The 23645-nt window shown below is 45.3% G+C and overlaps 4 protein-coding genes across 6 annotated transcripts; 1 reads left to right on the top strand and 3 right to left on the bottom strand.

Annotated features, from left to right (window-relative positions):
- Window positions 1–38: 38 nt before the first annotated feature.
- On the bottom strand, window positions 39–1222 carry LOC120955623 (protein takeout-like). The gene is made up of 4 exons (XM_040376662.2): window positions 943–1222; window positions 632–878; window positions 281–564; window positions 39–207 (listed from the first exon to the last, which is right to left on the bottom strand). The coding sequence occupies exons 1-4, from the start codon at window positions 1028–1030 to the stop codon at window positions 56–58; spliced, it is 771 nt and encodes a 256-aa protein (XP_040232596.2). The 5' UTR covers window positions 1031–1222; the 3' UTR covers window positions 39–55.
- A 40-nt stretch (window positions 1223–1262) lies between these two features.
- Window positions 1263–14583, bottom strand: LOC120955620 (serine/threonine-protein phosphatase alpha-2 isoform). 3 transcript variants are annotated; one of them, XM_049609592.1, is made up of 8 exons: window positions 13611–14578; window positions 12578–12709; window positions 10697–10913; window positions 10173–10458; window positions 9910–10057; window positions 9736–9801; window positions 4565–5274; window positions 2659–3003 (listed from the first exon to the last, which is right to left on the bottom strand). In XM_049609592.1, exons 1-7 carry the CDS (start codon window positions 13663–13665, stop codon window positions 5237–5239), a joined length of 942 nt encoding a protein of 313 aa, XP_049465549.1. In that variant the 5' UTR covers window positions 13666–14578; the 3' UTR covers window positions 2659–3003; window positions 4565–5236. The 3 variants fall into 3 exon arrangements, with proteins under 3 accessions (XP_040232590.2, XP_049465549.1, XP_040232592.1); XM_040376656.2 differs by lacking the exons at window positions 2659–3003; window positions 4565–5274 and adding an exon at window positions 1263–1694 and having other exon boundaries at window positions 13611–14583; XM_040376658.2 differs by lacking the exons at window positions 2659–3003; window positions 4565–5274 and having other exon boundaries at window positions 6007–9801.
- Window positions 14584–15101: 518 nt separating this feature from the next.
- On the top strand, window positions 15102–16121 carry LOC120955625 (prefoldin subunit 3). Its single transcript, XM_040376664.2, has 2 exons — window positions 15102–15330; window positions 15502–16121. Exons 1-2 carry the CDS (start codon window positions 15256–15258, stop codon window positions 15997–15999), a joined length of 573 nt encoding a protein of 190 aa, XP_040232598.1. The 5' UTR covers window positions 15102–15255; the 3' UTR covers window positions 16000–16121.
- LOC120955624 (c-Myc-binding protein homolog) lies at window positions 16111–17908 on the bottom strand. Its single transcript, XM_040376663.2, has 2 exons — window positions 17647–17908; window positions 16111–17486 (listed from the first exon to the last, which is right to left on the bottom strand). The coding sequence occupies exons 1-2, from the start codon at window positions 17659–17661 to the stop codon at window positions 16839–16841; spliced, it is 663 nt and encodes a 220-aa protein (XP_040232597.2). The 5' UTR covers window positions 17662–17908; the 3' UTR covers window positions 16111–16838.
- Between the last annotated feature and the right edge of the window lie 5737 nt (window positions 17909–23645).

Below are 23645 nucleotides of genomic sequence, written 5' to 3'. Positions count from 1 at the left end.
TCATCATGAAAACGCTACTTCAATTTGTTCACTCTTACTAACGCTTCACTAACTACTACTGCGGGAATATTTTATTCATCGGTACCTTGAGGAAGATTTGATTGGAAATCTTTTTGAAGATGTACCCAAACGTGTCCTCGTACGAGCTGCGCAGCTCCCGGAACACGACCTCCCAGTTATCGTTCAGCACTTGGTGCATGGTTTTCCCTGCAACGGACAGTAAAAACGGGTCAATATCACTGAGAGTAACCCTATTTTAAGAAGGAAGTAGCTGTCTTACCGAGCCTTTCATCGCCGTTGAAAAGATTCCCAAACTGAAACGTGACCAGCTTTGGCTCAAAGTGCACCAAATACTTTCGTATGTGCATGTACTGCTCACCGTTCCGCTCCACCAGCTCGCCAATCAGCTCGTGGTGTGTCTTCAACCGGTGCAGCGTAATGTTGGCCAACCCTTTGCCCGTGATCGGCAGCACCAGTATCCGCCCGTCCATCGTGTAGTTGCCGGCAAACTGTACCTGCGGCGTGATCGCTTCCGCCTTGATGATGAGTTTTTTGAGGTCCGTTCTGAGGTGCGAATAAAAAGCGTTAATGCTGCTCCATTTTCCCCCACTTGTGACAATCAAAACACTACCGATACTTCAGGATGGTCGATTCGGTAAGATGACTTAACCGAACGTTTGTGAAATGCTGCTTCAGCTTGATCGGCGACGATGGTTCACCCTGCTCAATGACCAGCGAATCGACAGCGAGCGGTTCCAGCGGCAGGATGCCAAAGTCGGGCAGCCCATCCTTCAGCAGCCGTATTGCACCGTTAACCGCACTCCGCAGACACTGATCGAACTGGGGATCGTTTCGGTGGCACTTCTCGAAGCTGCTGGCTGTAATCAAAAACAAGATATTTTAACTCAATTCTTACAGGATCTTTTTACGAGCTCAACTTACGCAAATCTTTTCCTTCGATGGTGTGCGCGCCCAGCGTAAGGAACCAAATGCCCACTAGGCAGCACGCGAGCGCGTTTACACTGATCATGGTGAAGAGAAGAATGGTCGATCCACCAAAACGATCGCTTCCGTTAGGATCCTGTCCGCTTTTTCGTGTCGGGGTGTAGCTTCGATGGCGAAGCTGCAAGAAGAATGCTGCAAGTAGTCGGTTGGGATCGATGGTTTTATATCAAACCGGGTTTGGAGGGACACCCAACTAAGTATGAGTAGCCCTTTGTTTGGGCGCGCACTCAAGAGATGACAAGAACCCGGAAGACACCACGCCGCGCACGACTTTTATCATCACCAGATGGAAGCAGAGAGACACGCGTTTGCAGAGAGAGCGTGGCGTGCTGCGTTAGTTACGGAAGCAGATCACGTCGTACAGTTCCCGTCCGTAGACGACCGCCGAAGATTCGTTGTTTGATGTGCGCATACGCGTAAATCGATCATATGCGCGGGGAGTCGACGTGACACAAACAGTGGAGCCAGACAAGTGCAAGTGTTGCAAGTGCATTGTGTATTTTCGATTGAACCTTTTGCAGACATGTTTAATATGCAGGATGTAATAAATCTTGAAAGGGTCAGCGGTACATCACGAGACTCGACTTTATCAGAATCAGTCTTGAAACAAAAGAAGTCGCTTGGAGAAGACACTAAAATAAGTCTTTTTGTTCTTGCAGGTGATCTTGAAGATGTATATACCATTGGACCTAGAAAGAGATTGTGATATCAATGGTTTGGTTTAGCACCTCGTGTCATCATCACCATTCGTCATCCCCCCGGGGACGTTCGCTCCAAAACAATATTATTCTATATTCGATGAATAGCTTGCGAAAAATAACTTCGACAATTGACGTAGAGTCGGCGTATGATAATAGACCGATGATTGAATATGCAAATTGTACACAACATCGGGACCGGCCCCTTATTCTTCTTCTTCTGTTTTTTTTTTTTCTGCAGACTGCGATGCCAAACCAGCACCAGCGGTGGATGGAACGATGCTTGTTTCTTCTTACTTTAAAATTTCGTTGTCCCTCCCCGCTTGCTTACCCATTTAGCGCACGGTTTGTTGGGCGGACAAGGGCCCCCCCAAGTGTGACCTTAAACGGAACGATGTTTGAGCTCGAAACCAGCGAGCTCAGAGCCAAGTGGAATAACAATACTGCGTTGAGAGGAATGAAAAGTTTAAGCAAACGCACCACGCACCATATCATATCGACGAACAATTATAGATCTCGCGCTCACATTGCTGCTCATTAGCTTCCTATGCTTAGGAATGTGCTGGGGCGGGTAGAATGGGTGGTGTTGTTGTGGCCAGTAAAACATGGCCCCCCAAAAAGTGAACGATAAACCGAAATCAGCCGTGCCCCAAGGTTCTTTCTTTCGTCAAAGTAGGAAATGAAGTCGAATTTAACCGCCCGTTTATCAGGCAAAACCTCTTCCCAACCGATTCGTTATCGGTAAGCGGAACTCTTCTTTATCAGACCAGGAGTTACGATAGGACACACGGTTCCGCTGTGAGATACATAAAAAGCTGTGACTAATTGGTGGTAGGTAAGATAAAACCGCACTACTGGACCGCTTCTTTCAAACAAAACAAAACCGTATTTTAAAAATAAAACAAAAGATACAGAACAAAAAGAAAGAAAACCACCGCTGGAAAGGAAACCCCGATTGTTTTTGTAGTGAGTTAATACTTTAATCCGTAACATCTACTTTTAGAAAACAACAATTCGTCCAAATAGTGCCTAAAAAAGGGAATTTAATATTCGAAAAGGATCGCTTGCATTAAATTTGGAAGTAAAATTTCACAGACGGTGCCAAAAAATGCTAACCAACAAGTTCGTACACTAAAACATGCGGCAAAACATGACGATGGTGATTGGGGTGGTGGTGGTAGTGCTGGTGGTGGCGGTGACCCCAAAATCATAAGACAGGTCCATAAAGGTACATTTGGCCCCAAGTATTGCTGCATCTTAAATCCACCGCCGCTGGTACCCTTTTGCGCAGTATAGGTTGCTGCAAGATAGGAATGGCGATGTGTAATATGGGAAATTGATTTTTGTGTTTGGCTCATTTAGCATGGAAGCACAGCAGCAGCAGCGCAGAAAAAGGTTGGAAGAAAAAAACAGCGGGAGAATTTTCACACTAAAACACACACACACACACATAGCAGGAGCAGCTTCACAGAGTGTTGGAATTTTCTGATGGCAAGAAGGGTGTAGAAGAACACGAAAGCAATACACGGCACACACATACACAGACACACAAAACAAGGGATCGATAAGAAAAGGGAGAAGTGGCTGGGGACGCGACAAACACAGCAACAGCAACCAACAACGATGTTAACCTTCAGCTGTGATATTGGAACCATTGTCCACGCACCCGGAAGAAGGGAGAGAGGAGTAGAAGTAGAAGAGGAAGTACGCAGTAATCGTACATACGCAATTATTAGTAGATGGGAATAAAATGCTTCAACGAGAGAACGAACGAGGAGAAGAACAAAGTCACTGCTGACAGAGCATTGGAAGGGATTGTGAAATGGCAAGGCCAGGAAGTTCTTTATAGATGAGAAGTAAAGGGGGGTGTTTTTGGAAGGTCTTGAAATCAATTCAAACAGTCAAAAAAAATACGAAAGTTTAAGAAAATCTATAATAATTGTTCGAAGAATATAAAACTCGATAAATAAAACGAATAAATCCCGAAGGTAAAGTAGAACGATCAAAATTGCAGTAAATATTTACAAAAGAAAGACGAAAATGTAGTATAACGAACAAAGAATTATTTAAGAAAATGTATAAAAAAATCTTAAATAATATAAAACTCGATAAATAAAACGAAAAAATCCCGAAGGTAAAGTAGAACGATCAAAATTGCAGGAAATATTTACAAAAGAAAGACGAAAAAGTAGTATAACGAACAAAGAAAAATTTAAGAAAATGTATAAAAATTCGAAGAATATAAAACTCGATAAAGAAAACGAATAAAACCTGAATGTAAAGTAGAACGATCAAAATTGTAGGAAATATTTACAAAAAGAAGACGAAAAAGTAGTACAACGAGCAAAGAAAAAGAAAGAAGAGAAGGTATAAAATAGATAAGTAAAGAAAAACCGGTAAAGGTGAATTAAAAACAATGAAAAATACAACAAACAAAATAGAAAATTAGAAATAACAACGCTACTTCTTGTCGATTTGAGTAGCACACAACGCCTCGCAGACAAAGGAGGGATCACAAACGGGATTGCGCGATAACAATCTGAACGACGGATTGATTGGTTTTATCGTAAAACGACAGCGAAAAACTGATAGAATGTTATGAACAACAACCGCGCCAACAACCAATTAAACATCCACCACACACATCACAGCAACAACAACAACAACAACAGAGCTCACACACACACACCTGAGAGAGATTTGGTGTTCGTTTAACAACAACAGAGAAATAGAAGAGAAATAGAAAAACAGGAAAAATAGGCATACGGGGGAGGAAAAAAGCGCATAAAGAAATGAAGGTAGGTGGAAACCGTGGCTCCGGTAACAAACGAACAAAAAAACGGGGTCAAAAAGATACTCACAAAATCAGAACTTGAGAAATCATATTAACACAACACAGGTTGGGAGGGTGTTGTGGTGCTGTTGTTGTTGCTGTTGTTGTGAGATGGTGGTGGTGCCGCATTCGTTGTTGTACATTGTTGGCCGCCGTAGAGCGCTTCTTCTTCTTTTTCTTGCTTTTTTTTGCCACGTTGTTATCATTTGGCACAAAAATCCGATAGAGCTTTCTCTGCTTCTTGCTTCTTTTGGTTGCGATGTGTTTTGTGTGGGGTAGGTAAGTGTTTTCTAGTCGGTGTTTGATTCGTGTGTGTGTGGGATGATGGTGGTATTTTCGAACGCAACCGCAAGGAATCACAACATTTGGCTCCAGCATAGTGCTTCGCGGGGGAGAAGACATTCAATGGAGGAGAGGCTGGTAGGGCTTTTCGCCTCCAAACTTAAACAAGGTACCATACCCCCACCAATTTGTTGTGACTCGTGTTGCTCCCGATACACTGCTGGCCCGCTGCTGCTGATTGTTCATTGGGCCGTGTGTCCACCACACACGCACTCTCTTCTGTCCCATTTGCTTTTCCATTTTCTATCTGCAGAGGGATTTGGGGGTTGATGATTGGCGATGAAGTTGTTGATGATGGTCCTGCGTCTTTGCATGATATGTTTACCTCCTCACGCACCACACCATTATATGCTGCCGCCTAAAATTTGCTGCTTTTGATGAGCTTCTGAAAGCCACCTGCGCCGGGCAAACATAGGCAACAAACAAAAACGTGCAATCAATTAGTTAATGGTGGTGATAATATTTAAACTAAAGCGCAAACAGGGTAACACAGGGGTGGCCGTTGTAAGATGTCCTACGCGTGTGTGTGTGTGTGTGTGGGAGTCCGTGTGGTCTTGAGAGGGAAATTGTGGACACACTTTGGCACAAACACACGCACACACACACGGACACACATTGAAGAGGACATTGAGGGGAAAACCCGGACGAAACACGTTCACAGGTGGAGCAGAGAGGAGGAGCGTGTTCCGAGCAACATTTACAAACAACGCGGGGAGGATGATGATAACATGTGGAACAACATTTGTCTAAATATACATAAGAAATAATAATCTAAAAACTAAAACCAAAAATCGCATTGATACAGGCCGTACGATCATGCCGCGCAGCACGGGTGTCACATTAATTAACACAACAAGCAAACCTTTGGAGCGCACCAACCACACACACGCATTCCCCCCCGACCGTCGCGCGAACACGAAATAATTTAAATTTAAAATCCGCACAGCAACAACCGCCTTTACACACACGCCTTGTTTTCGTTTTTATCCATTTTTGTGTGATACAATTTTATTTATGCTGGTTTAAAATTTTGATTCTTACTTATGCTGGTGTGGTTTTTTGCTGTTGTGTTTTTTGTAGAGCATGTGTGTGTGATTTTTTGCATCTTCTTTTTTCTTTTTTGCTTTACTTTACACACACACGCACACAGTTCTAGCCGTATTGCAGCATTGTGTTTTGTGGGTGATTTGTGTATTTTTTCTTGACTTCTAGACTGTCGTCTGACATTGATCTCGCTTGCTAATAATGCTTCTCTAAACTGCAGCACGTGTTTCCGTTGCTGATGCTGCTGCTGCTGCTGCGAGCTGTTCAACACCTGATGCTCGGGGGTTAGTAATGATTGATTGACAAACACATAACACACGTCCATAACCATCCACCATCCACATTTGAGTTGTTTTTTCCCTCTCATTTCATTTATAAATTACGACGGGGGGTAGAGAGAGAGAGAGAGAGTGATAGAAAAGCGGTTATTGATTATATTCAGAAACTTGCCTGCCACCGTTCAACATCGTTTTCCCACTTTCCTACGAATAGAGCGAGCGAGCGAGCGAGCTTTATTGCATTATTATATGTTTTTACTTCTCTCCCCCCAAAGAGGCGCATACTTGGAGCAGTTTCTGTTACCAATAACTATGCAAAAGAGCTAATCTATAAAGAGACTCCTTCTTCCTTCATCGCTCAATGCGTACAGCACGTACTTTTACCCTTTAGTCTAGCAACACACACACAGACAGCGCCGCACAGGGGAACGCGTGAAAGTAAACAAATAAACAGGAGCAGCAAGTGGTGATCGACAAACGCTTAGTGCATACGGTGTTTTGGTAAACATAAACCTCGTCTACTCTGTCTCTCTCTCTCTCTCTCTCTGTGGTTACCACCAACAGAACGATCATGAAGGGCAAATAACAAACACTTCCGCCACCCCGTTAAGACAAGTAGTAGTGTATAGGAGGTCAAGTCTTCTTTCATTCCCTTCCGTAACAGGATAGTCCAAAGTCCTACGTATGAGCGCGGCACGGTCCATTCGGGGCTTGAACCCATGACGGGCATGTTGTTAAAATCTTTCGAGTTGACGACTGTACCACGAGGCTGGCTAGGTTAAGGGTCAAGTATTGGCAATAAAAGAAGCAGTTACTCGTAGTATTCGTAACAGTAATCGCGCTTCCTAAAGACTTTTTCCAAAAGTGGAACCTTCTGTCACAAGCATCGACAAGAAATGCATCCTCGTTTTACTTTTTTTTTTACAAGGTTTGTCGGTTTATTCTGTAATGTCACCATAATTGAGGGGATTTGCGTTTGTCAACACACCCCTATTATGCTATTTTTAAGCAAGCAAGAAACGAAATTATATTTAGCCAAAAAACGATAGCCATTTCAATGATACGGTTTAATTTGATCACATTCGAATCCACTTCTTTAGGTTCCAACAAAAAGCGATCATTTTTAAATAAAGATAATAATTTCTCTCATTTATGGAAGATGCAGCGTGATAACAAGGGTGCGCGAGGGGCTCACTGAAGCCACACACACACACACACAGATCCAGAGAAATTTAGTCCAGATTCAGAAGAGAATGAGCTCGCGTGATACTTTATTAACATAATCGTGGGACATTTCACAATAAACTGGCAAGACCCTTGCGCCGTTAACACGTGCGAATCCGGCGGCGGCGGCGGCAGTCCGAGGGAACCAACACACTTCACTTTGGTCACGCCGACTACTGATGACAGGTGCATCTCACACACACACACACACGCACACGCGCAGAAACATACACAGTTCTTCCTCATTCTAGCTTCTCCTACTGCTCCTTCTCCTTGGCCTTGTTCTCGCTCGAAAACGATGGGGCCGTCTACCATCAACCAGTTCCGTTGCTAATCGAAAAACACGCGGCGGTTCATTATCATCTGCCCTCCTTGTTCCCTTCTCCATGTGAGGGTCCCCCGACCGTTACATGTAACGTGTGTGTGTGTATGTTTGTTTTAACAATCAAGGAAACATCATTACAGCGATTACAGACGAGAGAGAGAGAGAGTGAGAGAAACAATAGCTTACGCATTATATTAGTCGTTGGATTACATCCACTGTGTGACACAGACGGGACAGACAAATTGATGATGTACATTCAATAATCTCAATGCAATTGAAAAGGTGACAATGTGCGCCACATTTTCCGATTTTTTGCTAATAATTTCGATCGAATTCAATAGTTTCGTCGGTTTCGCTTGCAGCGCACGCTTTCCTTGCCTGCCTTTTTGCTACTTTCCCCTGCATGCATTTATCAGCTGCGGGGTTCCTGATTGCTGATGCTGCTGCTTCTGCTGTTTTGTAAACATTGTCGCAATTATTGTAATCAGAAAAAAAAGATGTTTAGTACCCAGATGTAGTAGGTGTCTGTGTGTTGTCCACTATAATGCCAGTTGGGTCGTAAGGGAAGAGGAGGAGTTACCGTGTGCGCAGGGGGGAGGCTTGAGTGTGGTTTTGGGACAGCTGACCGTGCACCACACGCTACCGGCTGCTACAGAGATGTGTGCGCTCTTCTTTAAACCACACACACACACAATCATCATCATCATCATCATCATCAACTGACAAATCTCTCTACGCCCTCTTGTTATCATGTGTTGTTAGCATGCATATTTGTTTGTATGTTTATTTACCTCTTTTTTTTTCTTATGCTCACTGTGAGTGTACCTCTTGGCGCTAGTGTTTCTAATTAAATTATCATTCAGAAACGTTTACACTTCGTTTGCTCTTATTTTCGCGTGCTACTACCACCACTCGCTTACATTCTCAAACTTCAGGGGCGAACACTTGTATGGTTATTGCCATGCTCTTACTCTTCTTCTTTTCCTCTATCCTGCAACAGCTGCTAATTCTGCTACCGTTTCCCGCATGGTGGTGGTGGTGTGTTATGGTGCCAACAGAAAACCTGTGTTATCGCTTCGTCTCCTCTACTCATTCTACTCATTCTGCACAACAAACAGCTATCGAGCAACAACCGTCAACACACACAACATCCAAACACTTTGTGTGGGAAATACACACACACACACACACACACACACGTCGCTATTATCCTGCTCACTGATCCTAGGCGTTTGCTGTTCGTCTTGCAGTCCACCCAATTCTTCCTTCGTCAAATACCATCATATTCCTTCATTCTCCTTTTGCCGTTCTGTTCTGTTGCTATGCCTGCTTGTCACCTTGCACCTGTTTATATCTACTTATAAGCTGAATTGTGTTTCTATCGCCTTCAACCACCGTCGGCGGAGAAAAGAGCGCTCGCGCATGCGAACACCTCGTGAATAGGCTACCGCCCGCGTGCGCTTGTCCTTCACTCCCGCCGCAGAACAGCGCTTGAATATGATTCTCTTCTGGTACCGCGTGTTACTGTGTTTTATATTACTTTCATTTCCACAATCGGAGATACACCTTTTGCCTTTCACAAACGCCACGCGAGCGCGCGAGCGCACCGACACACACACACACACGCGTGGGCACTGCATTGTCAGTCGATCGAGTTTTATTTTATAAAATGTTCTTTTTTTAAAGGGAATTACATGGGAAAAATAACCGGGACAACTGGATGCGGGGAGGGGGGGGGCAATGTAAGGAGGAGGGAGGAGGCGGAGGTGGATGAAAACAGAACGGATACCGCACAAGTTTGGTAGTACGTAGTTTTGTAGTAAGTTTTTTGTTGTTGTTGTTGTTGTTTGTTTAATAGTAGTAGTAGTAGTTTGTTTTTTGTAAGAGAATAGTACTATTTGATAAATTATTTCTTTTTGTTTTTACTATAGCTTCTCGGTGGTGTAACTGGCCGTCCGGAGTTGAGGCCACCATATTGGAACTTACGTTTATCGGCTGGCTTCAGGATTTGGAACGAGCACATCAACGTATCGTCGACGGACATCATTGCACCTGTAGAGAGAGAGGGGGGGAGAGCAAAATAAAATTACCGTTTTAATTACTAATAAATGTGCCAAGGGCAAATTTGGCGTTTTTAGGTGGGTTTGTTGTGACACTTACCGGCATTATCGAACTCTCCACAATAGTTGGGAGCAGAGAAGAGGGTTACCAGCTGCCGCTTGGCAAAGAACTCGTACCCGTCCTCAACCACCTGATGCGCTCGACAGATTAGATCAAAGTCATGCTTGGTAAGAAACTTGCCCACGATCTAGAGAGTGAGATAAATAAAAAACAAACAATTCACACAAACAAAAAGAGGGGTAATTAATATCAGTTCTACAATTCCACAATGTCCATGACGGAAAAAAAACAACAACACTCACATCCACACCGAACGTGAAGCTGACGCCACGATCGTTCTCGCCGTAGCCGTTCGTGTCCTTGTCCGGATCGGACCACAGCAGATCGCACAGCAGGCCCTGGTCCGGCACGTCTGTGGGTCGCATGATGCGCCGGATCTGTTCCATCGACTGCAGGTCCGGGCTGAGGCCGCCGTGGCAGCAGAAAATCTTCTCATCCACGATCGCGGCCACCGGCAGACAGTTGAAGCAGTCGGTGAACGTTTTCCACATCTTGATGTTGTAGCGCCGCTTGCACTCATCGTAGAATCTGCAATCGGAGAGAAGGCGCGATGAAAAATCGATGCCCACGCGAAATGCCAATGACACGTTGGTCCTGTGTACACAGCCCAAAGCCGTGTTTGCGAGTGGAGAAAACATGCACACACACACACGCTCGCCAATCGTATCTTTGCCGTTCTTCGATACGATTCGATCGATATGGAAGCAACGGTGAGAGCACAAAAATAAAACCCCCGCTACAGCCGGCGGACCCCGAAACCACTTACCCGTATATTCTATTGATACTGGCGCACTCATGATTGCCGCGCAGCAAGAAGAAGTTCTCCGGATACTTGATTTTGTACGCCAGCAGCAGGCAGATCGTCTCGAGCGACTGCTTTCCCCGGTCGACGTAATCGCCCAGGAACAGATAGTTCGACTCTGGCGGGAAGCTGCCGTACTCGAACAAACGCAGCAAGTCATAATACTGACCATGGATGTCACCTGTTTGTGGGAAATAGGGGCAACAAGAGAGAAGCAACGGGAAAGGTTAGTAAAAATGTATTGCCACCAGCGGAACTAGTTGAGTCACATGTGTATCGATTCAATGGGGTTTGGAGGAGGGTCGTTTTAATTTAAACAGCGCAAGGTACCGCGATGCGCGAATACGTTCGCAACGCTGGGAAAGACCCCGCGTGTGTTGATTACAATCGCATCTTGTCGTAGAGATAACATTTTTTTTCGTGTCGCTTTCTTATCACCTTTGAGCACGTTTCATGAGCGTCCAGGAAATTGGTCTTTTTTGAGTCATTCGTTTAAAAATACAAATGTGCAAATTGAAATTGGAAGGCGTGTAACCGCACAACTATTTCTATGGTTAAACATATCAAATGTAAGCTGATAATACACGCTTGCGGAGCAATGTGCAATGAAGTTGCAACAATTGCACGAACGTGAAAGTGCACAAGCGATCCCTTTTCAATTGCTCATGGTGTGTGTGTGGGCCCCAGGCGAAGGGTTTTAGTGTCGCGGCCCTCATATATGCTTTGCTAGACCTTGCCGCGGTCTCCGCCGTCGTGACAAATACACTTTCATTTTCATACGTGCAATCATTTACACACACAGACACGCACACCGACGCACGGTATCAGACAACTCTTTAATCCGATCGCTTTTATCTCGTGGGGGGCAAGTCGAGAGATGTGGCGTGGGGCTAGGGTTGAGAGTATCTCACCACCGCCAATAAAAGGAAGTGTAGATTCTTCTTCTTCTTCTTTTTCTTAGTATAGAAGGGTAAGAGGGTAGGGCAAGATATGAGCCAAGCCGAGCGCTATCATCATGAAACCGAGCAGGAGTGCGTCGTGTGCGCGCGTGTTGACTGTCGCAGGCGCTGTTTTTATTACGGCAACGGCCACTTTAGGGTGATTCAGGGCAACCAACACCCACCCTCATCGCCGGTATGAGAAGGGTAGGTTCGATCGACGGTGATGATCGAGAGCCTCAGGTTCGCGCACACACGTGCAGTTTATGCGCGAAGGTTGAGCAGGAGGGCAGCAGCAACCCTTCACACCACACCCTCTTTTGCTCATTCGGCACTTTGGGGAGGGTCGTCTCGACGGTGTGTCGTGTATGTGGTTTTTGCGGTATTGTTCACGCTGTTCGCAATATGGGCTCTGTTTGTTGTTGCTGTTCATTGATCAACAATGTTCGATGCGTCATAAACCAAGCAGAGGCTGGGGGACCGGAGAACGACTGCAAAAGAAGGACAATTTATCCGACCAGCAACAAACACCACCGGGTCGGCACCGGCGTAATGCCACCCAAAACCGGTGCGTGTGTGTGAATAATGGCAATAACAAAGAATGCAAAAAGAAAAGAAAAAAAACACCTCCAGCCAGAAGACCAAACAAATATGGCCGAATGTGTAGTACGCGCATACGCCGGGGAGCAGCATACACATCCGAAGAGAAAGAGCAGCAACACTAGGAGTAAATAAACTTTTTTTAAACAGATTTTAAAACTGCCCTCCTCCCCACCCATGAGAGGGAACCCGTAAACCGTTCAGTCACCTTGGCCCGCCCGACTCGAACATAAAATTTGATCTTAAACTAGTGCACAACACTCCACCCCGCCCGGGGGGTGAGAGTGCCGGCTTTTCCACTACTTACCGCAGATTTTTAACGGTGCCTCCAGCTCGAGCAGTATCGGTTGGGAGAGAAAGATTTCCCTCGACTTCAGGCATAGCAGACGTATATCCGTTTCCGACAGTTGTACATTTTTCCCTGGCCTTGCACCGCGAACTGTGTGTGTGTGAGTGTGGGGAAAGGGGTGGAAAAAGGGTAGATGATGAAAATCAGTAAAGGTAGAGAGTAAAAAAAAACACGCAGTACTATTGGGTGTCGGTGTGTGACAGTTCGTGTGCCCAAAAGACGTCGAGGCGGCGGCGGCTGCAGCGGCAACACGCATTTTACAGCCGCTCTCCGGCGGGTGCGCGCGCGCACTCACACGCTGCCGCTCTTTCTCTCGCTCTCTCATCGTACCGTTCCCCTTTCCCCGCTGCAACCGTTTGACCAACGCGCTCTCTCTCTCGCTCTCTCATCTGTTGCCTTTTCTCGCTTTCGCTCACACGCCAGGGGTAGCAGCGAAATCTTCTCTACACACTGACTCATAAGCACGCACGAAATTTCTGTTCAAAAGCACATACACACTCGTACACACATTCGCATTCGCAGATTTGCGATGGTTATTCATCCTCAGCGACTTGCACATACACACACACACACGCGCGCATGATTGTGACCATCATAATCACGAAAGCAGACGATGACGACGACGACGGATGGAGGGGGGGGGGGGGGGGGTCATCCCATGCACGGTCATTCTATATTTCTCACACTAAAATTGCGGCTTTAATCGTGAAGGCAACCACCACCGTTTGCCTTCTTTCACACGCGTAGACACCTCATTTCTTCGTTCAACACATACACACACATATATACAGACACACCGGAACTAAAAGAGAGAGCGAGTGAGGAGAGCGGGGGCGTTGGCCAAAAACAGGGCCCCGGGGATGGCGAGAAGAAGGGCAGAGCAGCGACGGCGAGATCACATATCTACAATCTATTTTTTTTTCACATCATAATCACACACACTTGCACACACATGCACTGTGGCAAGTGCTTATTTTTTAATGAAATTTACCTTCTAAAAGCATCGCAATGAGGTGGTCTATGTTTGATAACTCTACGTCCGACATTTTGGATCGATTCGCGCTGCTCAGCTACGCTCAATGATGACGGACAGTTGACGTTGTGGATGGAGTGTGGTAGTGGGGGAGCGGGAGTAGAGCACACACCGGGGATGAAGACGACGACGACGACGTTTTCCAGACGACGGATGTGTGCGTGTGTGTTATGTGTGGTATTTGGGGGAGCCTTTCCTTCCGGACACCGTTTTCTTTTTCACACTGCGGGAATCAAAATTGGCTTGGGCTTGGGACGTTTCCTCCTTCTGCCTTCGAATCCAAGGCTCCTCTTTACTTCGCTAGTACAGCAGCCAGCAGCAGCAACTCGCTGACCGATGCTCTTATTAAGGGCGGCTGCTCTCCTGTTGTTGCCGCGACTACTGCGATCGTACAAGCCCCAGCGGTTTGACGACGTCGTCTCTCGCCCGTTTGCGCTGTAGTTAAAATCGAGCGAAGAAAAACACGGTGCAAACACACACACACACACACACTAGCTCGCGCGCGCACTCACACACACTGACGCGCGCGTATCGCCCCAAATGATGGCTGGCTGGGGTTTTTTTTTGCTTCTTCTCTGCTTCGCTCCCTGCTCCGCTGTGTGCGCTTCTTCCGCTTTTTTCTTCAACCCGTGTGCTCTTGCGGGTATAAGGAGGGGAGGGGAAGGGGGTGCACTTTTCGCTCTCCACTCGAAAGGGTTGGCTGCGACAAATCCTCTTTTGCTTCAACCGTGGCTGGATGATTTGCGTCACCCGCTTACAGTACCGTCGAGTCGTAGGGGCAAATGCCGCGGAAAAAAGAAAATCTATTCCTTTTCCCTGACGGACGACGAGAAGAATGTGGCGCACGCACAAGGGCCTCCGTTCACAGAGCACAACTGTACGAATAGATGAACGCGCACACAAAACACACACACACACGCGCACGCTCGTACGGTTGTAGATTCCGTTACTCACGGGCAGTGCTACCAAAACTGGAGACGTCTCAAGAAAATTGTGCCGCTAGGTTCGGTTGTCAAGCAAGCCGAGGAATGATGGATGCATTTGCCGATTGATTTTTAACCCTAGCGTTGGTAAACATGGTAATTTTTACCAGCATTTCTAACTATTTTCCTATCTTTAATAATGAAATTTGCTATGAGATTTTTATAAGAATAATGTAAAAAGGACAGATAGTAATGTTACACTTTTTAAAACTTTTTTTTTTGTATTTTTAAAATGTGAATCCGTACCATTTTCATGCAGCTATTTTTTACTATTTGTGAATCATATTTTATACGCCATGTTATCACTTTTTTGTAATTTTTTCGTATTTTAAATTAATAAAAAAAACATCAATTTTTTCTTCTTTGACAGCTCATTGAACCTAAGTGTTTGACAGCCCACAAACTGACAGTTCACCACATGGACAGGGGTTGCACATGCCTGGAAAGAAATCTTTTCCTACCAAAGGGGAACAATAACTTTGACAGTTCCCTTTTTTGCCGAAACCGCAACTTCTGCACTGCAACTGTTGTGTGTTTTCGGTAGTTCCGCAGGTATCGAGCCGCTCAGCGCAGAAAATCCGCATCCCAGCCCCGACCCGGCACACAAACCACCCGCCAGCATGGAGGAAATCGAGCTGCCGAAGCTAGAAGCCGACCAAAAATCGTACGCGGGCATCCCGGAGGCCGTGTTCGTGGTGAGTAGGCGTGCAATGCCCTTTTAAGGCTGAGTGGCCACACACACACACACACACACCCGCGCACCCGATCGGTGGGGGGGCGGCGGTGTGTGGTGTAGAGCCTTTTGGGGGGGGAATATGAGATGGGTTCGCCTTTGCATTGATGAATATTTTGCTTCCCCATCGCAGGACGATGTGGAGCAGTTCATGAAGGACTCGGGCAACGAGGACAGCGTGGAGAAGGTGCTGAAGAGCTTCGACGAGCAGCACAGCAAGTACCGGTTCATGGAGTACAACATGGTGTCGCGCCGAAGGCGGCTGCGGCAGCAGATACCCGATCTGACCAAAAACCTGGAAATGATCAAGCACCTGCGGGAGCAGTCGGAGGACCAGGAGACGCAGTTCCTGCTGAGCGAGCAGGTGTTCGTGAAGACGGTGATGCCGCCGACGAAATCGGTCTGCCTCTGGCTCGGCGCCAACGTGATGCTCGAGTACCCACTGGACGAGGCGGAGGAGCTGCTGCGCCAGAACAAAAAGTCGGCCGAGGTGAACCTCCGGTGCCTGGAGCACGATCAGGAGTTTCTGCGCGACCAGATCACGACGACCGAGGTGAACATGGCCCGGGTGCACAACTACGACGTGAAGAAGCGGCAGGCGAAGAAAGCGTCCGGCGAGGACAAATCGTAGAGAGGCGGCAGACACGGGAGAGAAAGCGGCAGCGGCGACACACACACTCACACACACCAATTTAATCGGAGACGTATGAGGGAAATAAAAATGCATTTCTGATATCCATCGTTCGTTATCTACATCTATACTCTCTTTTTTTATTATCGTTTATATATCGTCTCCGTACTATAATTGTTAGTGATGGCTGGAATGATATTTTTATTCTCTAAAGTATAGAGAGAGAGAATGAGCCCGGGGGAGCCAGTGGATGCGTGATACGGCTCCCCCGCGTTTTCTCTGGTTCTTCATCGCCTAAGCAGCGCCACCCCCGAACATGGGTGGGTGGGTGATCTATGTCTCGATACGATTCACACGATTCAATCGGTCGGTTCTAGATAGATGATTAACATAAGATAATGGGCGATGCAGCTAAAGATGACCCGGGGGGCGGGATGGCAAAATGAGAAGAAGCGGCGCGCGCACGTGAGCGCCTTCTTTTAAATACGCGGAAAGTAATAGTAGCGCAAAATGGTCAAATAGCGTTTCTAAAGTAGTATACCGAGAGACCAACGTGATTCATAATTCCCTGCTTTCGAGTACGGCACATTCTGAAGCCTCTTCCTTGGCTGCTAGGTTCGGTCTTTTTGTTTTAGAGAATTGGACGGGTTCGCTCGCGCGGCAAGGTTCTGTTTCGGTTTCTGTTTCTGCCTTACTCCACCGTTTCTTTGTTCCTCTCTTAGTGGGCCCTATGTTCTAATATATTCGAATACCCGATTCGAAAGACACTACAAACAAGTTAACCTATATAGGAATCTTTAGCTACACGTTCACGCGCACACAATCACGCACACACACATTTACTTGCTCTCGGTAGTGTCGGCGGCAGAGGTGGTAGTGGTGGTGGTGCTGTTTGGTTCCTTCTTTACTTCCGCAACATCGACGGCCCCGGCAGCAGCAGGTGGTGCACCTGTCCCGGGGGCATCGCTCGATGCGTCTTTGGGCGCACTGTCCGCGCTTCCACCTGTCACGGTTGCAGTGGACGGCGGAGTCGTCGTGGTTGCGTCATTTTCCTTCACGGTGGTCCCACCACCGGTAGTGGTGGCTTCTCCGGCAGCACCTGCCGCACCTGCGCCCTCAACCACCCCATTGGTTTGTGGTGCGGCAGCGGTATCGATTTTCTTCTCCTCCGCATCGTCACCGCGCTTGTCTTGGGGCTTCGCCGGTGGTGGTGGTTGCTGCTGCTGCTGCTGCTTTTGTTCCTGCTGTTTCGACTCGTCACACACTTTCAGCGCACTGAGCTCCGCCTTCAGCCGGTCGATCTCTTCGTGCGCTTCCTGCAGCTTCGCCTTCAGCGGCACGTACTTTTCCGTCAAATTGTCCAGCACGAAGGCGAGCGCATTGTCCGGCCGCTCGCTGTTACACTTCACCAGCACCTGCGTTATCGCGTCCAGCACGCCCTGCCGGTCCAGATACTTCCGGAACTCCTCCTTGGACAGATCGATTGGCTGTGGGTGGCGGGGGGGGGGGGGGGGGAATGAAAGGGGGCAAAAGGGGGAGATCCAACGTACGTTATCAAATTATCCAAATTCATTTGTGGCAGGGTTGGAAAAGCAAAGAAAACTAGATGCAAAAATCGATATTTTTGCACGTGCCTGCGGTGCTTACCTTGTAGTTGCCCATGATGAGGTTTTTTTCTGTTTCGTTCGTTCTTCTTTCACAAGCACAGCGCGTTCGCGGACGTTCGCAGGAGAATGAATGCACACCAATGCTGGGAACGTATTGTCGCTGAGCTAGAACAATAGCCCGATCGATGACCGCGAGGAGGTTTTTTTTTTATATTTGCTTTCCACCGAAATCTTATCACTGCTCACAGCCGTGCGAGGGAGGTGATACCATGTGTACGAATGTTATTAGGGGGTATTCTATCCCGGGGATGCTTTCAATTCTGCACAGCGGTAGCGCCTCATCTCATCGGTCTGTCAGTTCAGTTCAGGCGGCATCCATAAATAACGTAACGCTCATTTTTTTAACATGTGGGGAGGGGGTAATGTTCTGTTACGTGATGCAAAATAAAATGTTTGTAAACCATTTTTAGACTTAATAAAACCTTCTACATGATGATTATTCTTCTTAACTTAACAACTTTAGCAGTTATCCTTTCTTTAAAAGGTTTTCTAATTTTTTTTAAAATTTAGTTCGTTCTTCATATTCTTCATTGCTAGGAGGATACCCAAGCGCCACAGATTAAGCTTAAACGACTGGAAAATTGAATATCCATAGAAAAAAATGAAAGCTCCACATCTTCATTGGTTTGATCAATAGATGGCGTACTCATCATTATATTGCCATCCTTTTCTTACAATGTGTTTCGACAAGTTTCATCTTATCATGACCTATATAGCCTTCTAACTTTCTGAGCAAAAATCTATATGAATGGTCGTGTAGTCAGATACGTGGGTATCAACACCAACGACCATTACTCAAATCTCACTTGCTTCAATGCTGGTGGTTTCCTTTGGAGTTTAGTATTTAAACAATCGTATCGCCGTTCTAGTTCTAGCGATGCATAACTTCAATGCGAAACCATACAACAGTACAGATGAAATGAGAAAGCTCTCCTCCAAGCGATGAAGCTCAACTGGTTGGGGTATCCCACCAACAGAGAGCGCCACCAGCTTTTTCGCTATTTTTAGAATGCATGAGTCGTTTGCCGTCTGCTAAACGAAGTCATTCTATATTCCGTTTAGGTAGAGAACTTGAGTCGTTTAGAAGCCGTTTAGTGGTCGTTTAGTGGATTTGTGGCACTTGGGTAGACAATACGAAGATTACTATATTGCACTTCCAATTATATAAATGTTTAAATTATTTTTCAGTGGAGCGCCGTTTCTGTTTCGCTGTTGCCGTTCCGATCTCACCCGGATATGCGAATAACACGGATAAAAAGTCAAATGATATATTTTATCACCAATTCCTGATTAATTTTTGGAAAATTATCTTTTTTTTTTTATAAAAATAACCCAGTTTTTATTAACTTTATGTTTTTCCCATAAGAATATTTGAAATTTGCCTTGAATTATCGTGTCTTTTGTTATGATAATGGGCTCTTTAAACCGCTTTTTTCAAATATCCTCCTCATAACGCAATCCCAAATAGCCAGCTCGTACTTAATAGCTGATTTAGGGCTGTTTAACGAAAAATCGTTCCAATGTCGTACTTTGTGGCTGATTAAGAGATAGACGGCACTTTGCGGAACTATGGAGCTTTTTAACAGGCACATGGTACTCTTTGGAACTTTGCGGCTGATTAACACTATGTGTAGGGTTCATGATGGAACTTTAAGGCTTGTTAAAAACGTGTACCGAACTTGGTGGAACTTCATAGCTTTTTAATGCATGACATCGGTACAAGGTGGGTCTTGTCAAAGTGTCAAAGACAGACTCCGCCAATCATCTCATTGCTGCCGTACAAGTTAGATTAGTTCTTTGAAGAAGGGATTTTGAAGGAAGTGATTGTGATTGTACAGTAAATTGTGATACATTTCGTGTAATTTATGAATATTAAGGGTTTAAAAATATACACATGTACACAAACAAAACAAATCCTGTTGTTTATTTCATCGATGACGCTTGCTTGAAAATAAAACACAAAGAAAAATAATCCCCAGTACCGTAGCTTAAGGAAGCTGCTTAGGCGCTATTTAGAAGGACCGCCTGGAACTTTGATGCTGTTTATCTACTGCAAAAGGCGAATTCAAGCAGCGATCTTTAGCGTGCCAAAATGAGCTGCTTAAGCAATTCTGGCTATTTGGGATGTCACCTTTGTATTGAACTGTCCCCAAGCGTCACAAATTAAGCTTAAACGACTGGAAAATCAAATATCCATAGAAAAAAAAAACGAATGCTCCATAGCTTCATTGGTTTGATCAATAGATGGCGTATTACAACTCATCATTCCCAAATAGCCAGCTCGTACTTTATAGCTGATTTGGGGCTGTTTAACAAAAAATCGTTCCGATGTCGTACTTTGTGGGTGGTTAAGAGATTGCGGAACTGTGCGGAACTATGGAGCTTTTTAAGAAGCACATGATACTCTCAGGAACCTTGTGGCTGTTTAGCCTGATGTTATCCCAAGTGCCACAAATCCACTAAACGACCACTAAACGGCTTCTAAACGACTCAAGTTCTCTACCTAAACGGAATATAGAATGACTTCGTTTAGCAGACGGCAAACGACTCATGCATTCTAAAAATAGCGAAAAAGCTGGTGGCGCTCTCTGTTGGTGGGATACCCCAACTAGTTGAGCTTCATCGCTTGCAGGAGAGCTTTCTCATTTCATCTGTACTGTTGTATGGTTTCGCATTGAAGTTATGCATCGCTAGAACTAGAACGGCGATACGATTGTTTAAATACTAAACTCCAACGGAAACCACCAGCACTGAAGGAAGTGAGATTTGAGTAATGGTCGTTGGTGTTGATACCCACGTATCTGACCACACGACCATTCATAAAGATTTTTGCTCAGAAAGTTAGAAGGCTATTTAGGTCATGATAAGATGAAACTTGTCGAAACACATTGCAAGAAAAGGATAGCAATACAATGATGAGTTGTAATACGCCATCTATTGATCAAACCAATGAAGCTGTGGAGCTTTAATTTTTTTTTTCTATGGATATTCAATTTTCCAGTCGTTTAAGCTTAATCTGTGGCGCTTGGGGTGGTTTATGATGGAACTTGAAGGCTTGTTAAGAAAGCGTACTGAACTTGGTAGAACTGTATAGCTTTTTAATGCATGATTCCGGTACAAGGTAGCTCTTGTCAAATTGTTAAATACTGACGCCGTCAATAATCTCATTGCTGATGCAAAAGTTAGATTAGTTCTTTGAAGAAAGGATTTTGAGGGAATTGTGATTGTGGTTGTGATTGTACAGTAAATTGTGATACATTTCGTGTATTTTATGAATATTAAGGATTCACAAACATACACATGTACACAAATAAAACAAATCCTCTAGTTTATTTCATCGATGACACTTGCCTGAAAATAAAACGCAAAGAAAAATAATCCTTGGCACCGTGGCATAAGCAAGCTGCTTAAGCGCTATTTGAAAGAACCACCTGGAACTTTGACGCTGTTTATCTACTGCAAAAGGCGAATTCAAGCAGCGAGCTTTAGCGTGCCAGGATGAGCTGCTTAAGCAATTTTAGCTATTTGGGAACAATCGCATCGCCGTTCTAGTTCTAGCGATGCATAACATCAATGCGTAACCATATACCAGTACAGAGGGAATGAGAAAGCTCTCAAAGCAAGGAAAGCGCTCCACAACTGGTTGGATATCCCACCAACAGATGGTGCCAACAGCTTTTTTGCTATTTTTATAATCGCTAAACGAATTATTTCTATATTCCGTTTAGGTAGAGAGCTTGAATCGTTTAGAACCCGTGTAGTGGTCGTTTAGTGGGTTTGGGGCACTTGGGAAGGAGAAAGCTCTCAAAGCGAAGTAAGCTCCGCTGTGTGACTATCCCACCAGCGCCTCCAGCTTTTTTGTTATTATTAAGGCGCAAGGCCATGGGAGTGACAAAATGCTGATTTTTTTTCAAAAATTGAGCTTTTGTCACTTTTTTTTAGCTTTTGTCAAAATGTCGCAACCTGGAGCAGCCAGGAAATAAAGTTGACAAAAGTTGACAAAACCTAACGTTCGCAAAAAAGTGTAAACAAACGCTGTTGTGACCCATTGCTATGATAATGTTAAAATGCATGTTTTTAATTGATTTATGTACCTGTTTAGTACTTCTTAAACAGATTCAGATAATTGACCCTTTTCTCATTAACGATAACGAGAAAAGCTCCTTTTTACAGTTGACAAGCAATTTTGACAAAGTTGAAATTTTTTTTCAGACATTTTGTCACCTCCGTGGCCACGTGCCTTTAGAATGCATGAATCGTTTGTCGTCTGCTAAACGAAGTCTTTTTATATTTCGTTTAGATTGAGAGCTTGAGCCGTTTAAAACCCGTTTAGTGGTCGTTTAGTGGATTTGTGGCACTTGGGTAAGTACTTTTTATCGTACTTTTATACCCCACGTTGCACGCGAGTCTTAAAATTGCATGCAAAATGAGTAAAAATCGACAGGATTGGAGCACGGGTTATGTAAAACGTATTATAAAATGTTAAATCATTAGTAATTTAAAACCAATATCATTTTATCATGCTCTTTTTTCCAAACCCGGGTGAGATTTCATTTCAGTCATTTTGCATGCAAGTTAAGCACTTGCGCCCAACCTGTGTTGTACGTAGTTCTTAACGAATTTCTTATACAACTAGCCGTACGGCACTTTAAGAAAGGCCTACATTAAGGTGACCGCTTAGGGTAGGGCCGCCTCCGCTCGTGTTAATTAGCCAATGGTTGAAATGACTCCGGGTTGCTTGTGAACAGCCCTGACCTAGAAGGTGCTGGTCGTCCCGCACATAATTGCAGTCGATATACATGATGGTGATATATCTTGCCATATTTCAAGAAATTCATTTTGATACGTTGTACTGCATAGTCGTGGAACAGCTTACTTGAGCATTGAACCACATTCGACCTACTGTTTTATTAAAGGACCGCTCCGGCACCGCTATCGGATGTTCTGCATGATTCGACATAGTGAAAACAACGGGTCATCATGAGTGGACTGTGAAAGACGGAAAAAAACTTCAAAAAACTCGCAGTTTTTTAATTCTTTTTTTAAATTTATTTCATTCCTTTACAAAAACTAGAAGCTGTAAAACGATTAACAAATGATGCTTTATGAATGTACCACGCAACTCAACATGTACAACAAGTCCCCCTTCCCTCCCCTATTCGAGCTCCCGAAAGCTCTACGCCACTGTTTCCAGCTTTTCCCCCGCCAGCTCTTTGCTCTTGTTAGCTGTCCCGCCGCAATCTTTGCTCTGCCTATCGATAGCGCCCTCAACGATCTGTTCCGCTTGGTCGACAGAGCTCTTGATGGTTGCCTGCTGCAGCTCCACCCTGTACGGGTGCCATTTTGGATTGTGTCGCTTCTGGATGGACGATCGCACTATTCGGATGAGCTGCTTTTCGCGCCTTAACTGCACGAAAGGTTTGAGCAGCGCAGCACTCACCTCCAATGCTTGCGGTGCGCGTGTCCTGGGCGCACCGGTCGATCGACACTGACAGTTGTTGTTCAAATCCACCAGCTGGCAGGATGGCACGGTGACCGTTGCTGTGTCCATCACTGCAAAGCTCTGTACAGGCGTGTCCTGCTGATTCCTGCTGAGTGAGAGTGGTTGTGCGCGGTCGAGTCCTTTCGATGCAGCTTTCCAATCGCTACTAAGCATGGCTGCAACCAACAAATCCGCCTGCAGTCCATTGTATTGCCCTGCTATCGACCGGTAAGGGAGGAGAGCAAGCAGCAGGGCGGGGATGTGCGCTATTGCACACATTATCAGTGTGTTTCCTGTGCTGCTGTTGTTGTTATTATTATGTTGTTGTTATACATAGTTTTGTTACTTCTTTGGGGTTGCAACGAACGAGTTTTTAAATGCTCTATGTACCAGGAGTCTCTTGCTCTCTCTCTCTCTCTCTCTCTCTCTCTCCCTCTCGTATACACGTATACAAAACAGCGTGCATGCAAAACAATATTTATGCTCCAGCAACAGCA

Source organism: Anopheles coluzzii, chromosome 3, assembly GCF_943734685.1.
Source record: "Anopheles coluzzii chromosome 3, AcolN3, whole genome shotgun sequence".
Taxonomy (NCBI): domain Eukaryota; kingdom Metazoa; phylum Arthropoda; class Insecta; order Diptera; family Culicidae; genus Anopheles; species Anopheles coluzzii.
This window is presented reverse-complemented; position numbering and strand designations above follow the sequence as displayed.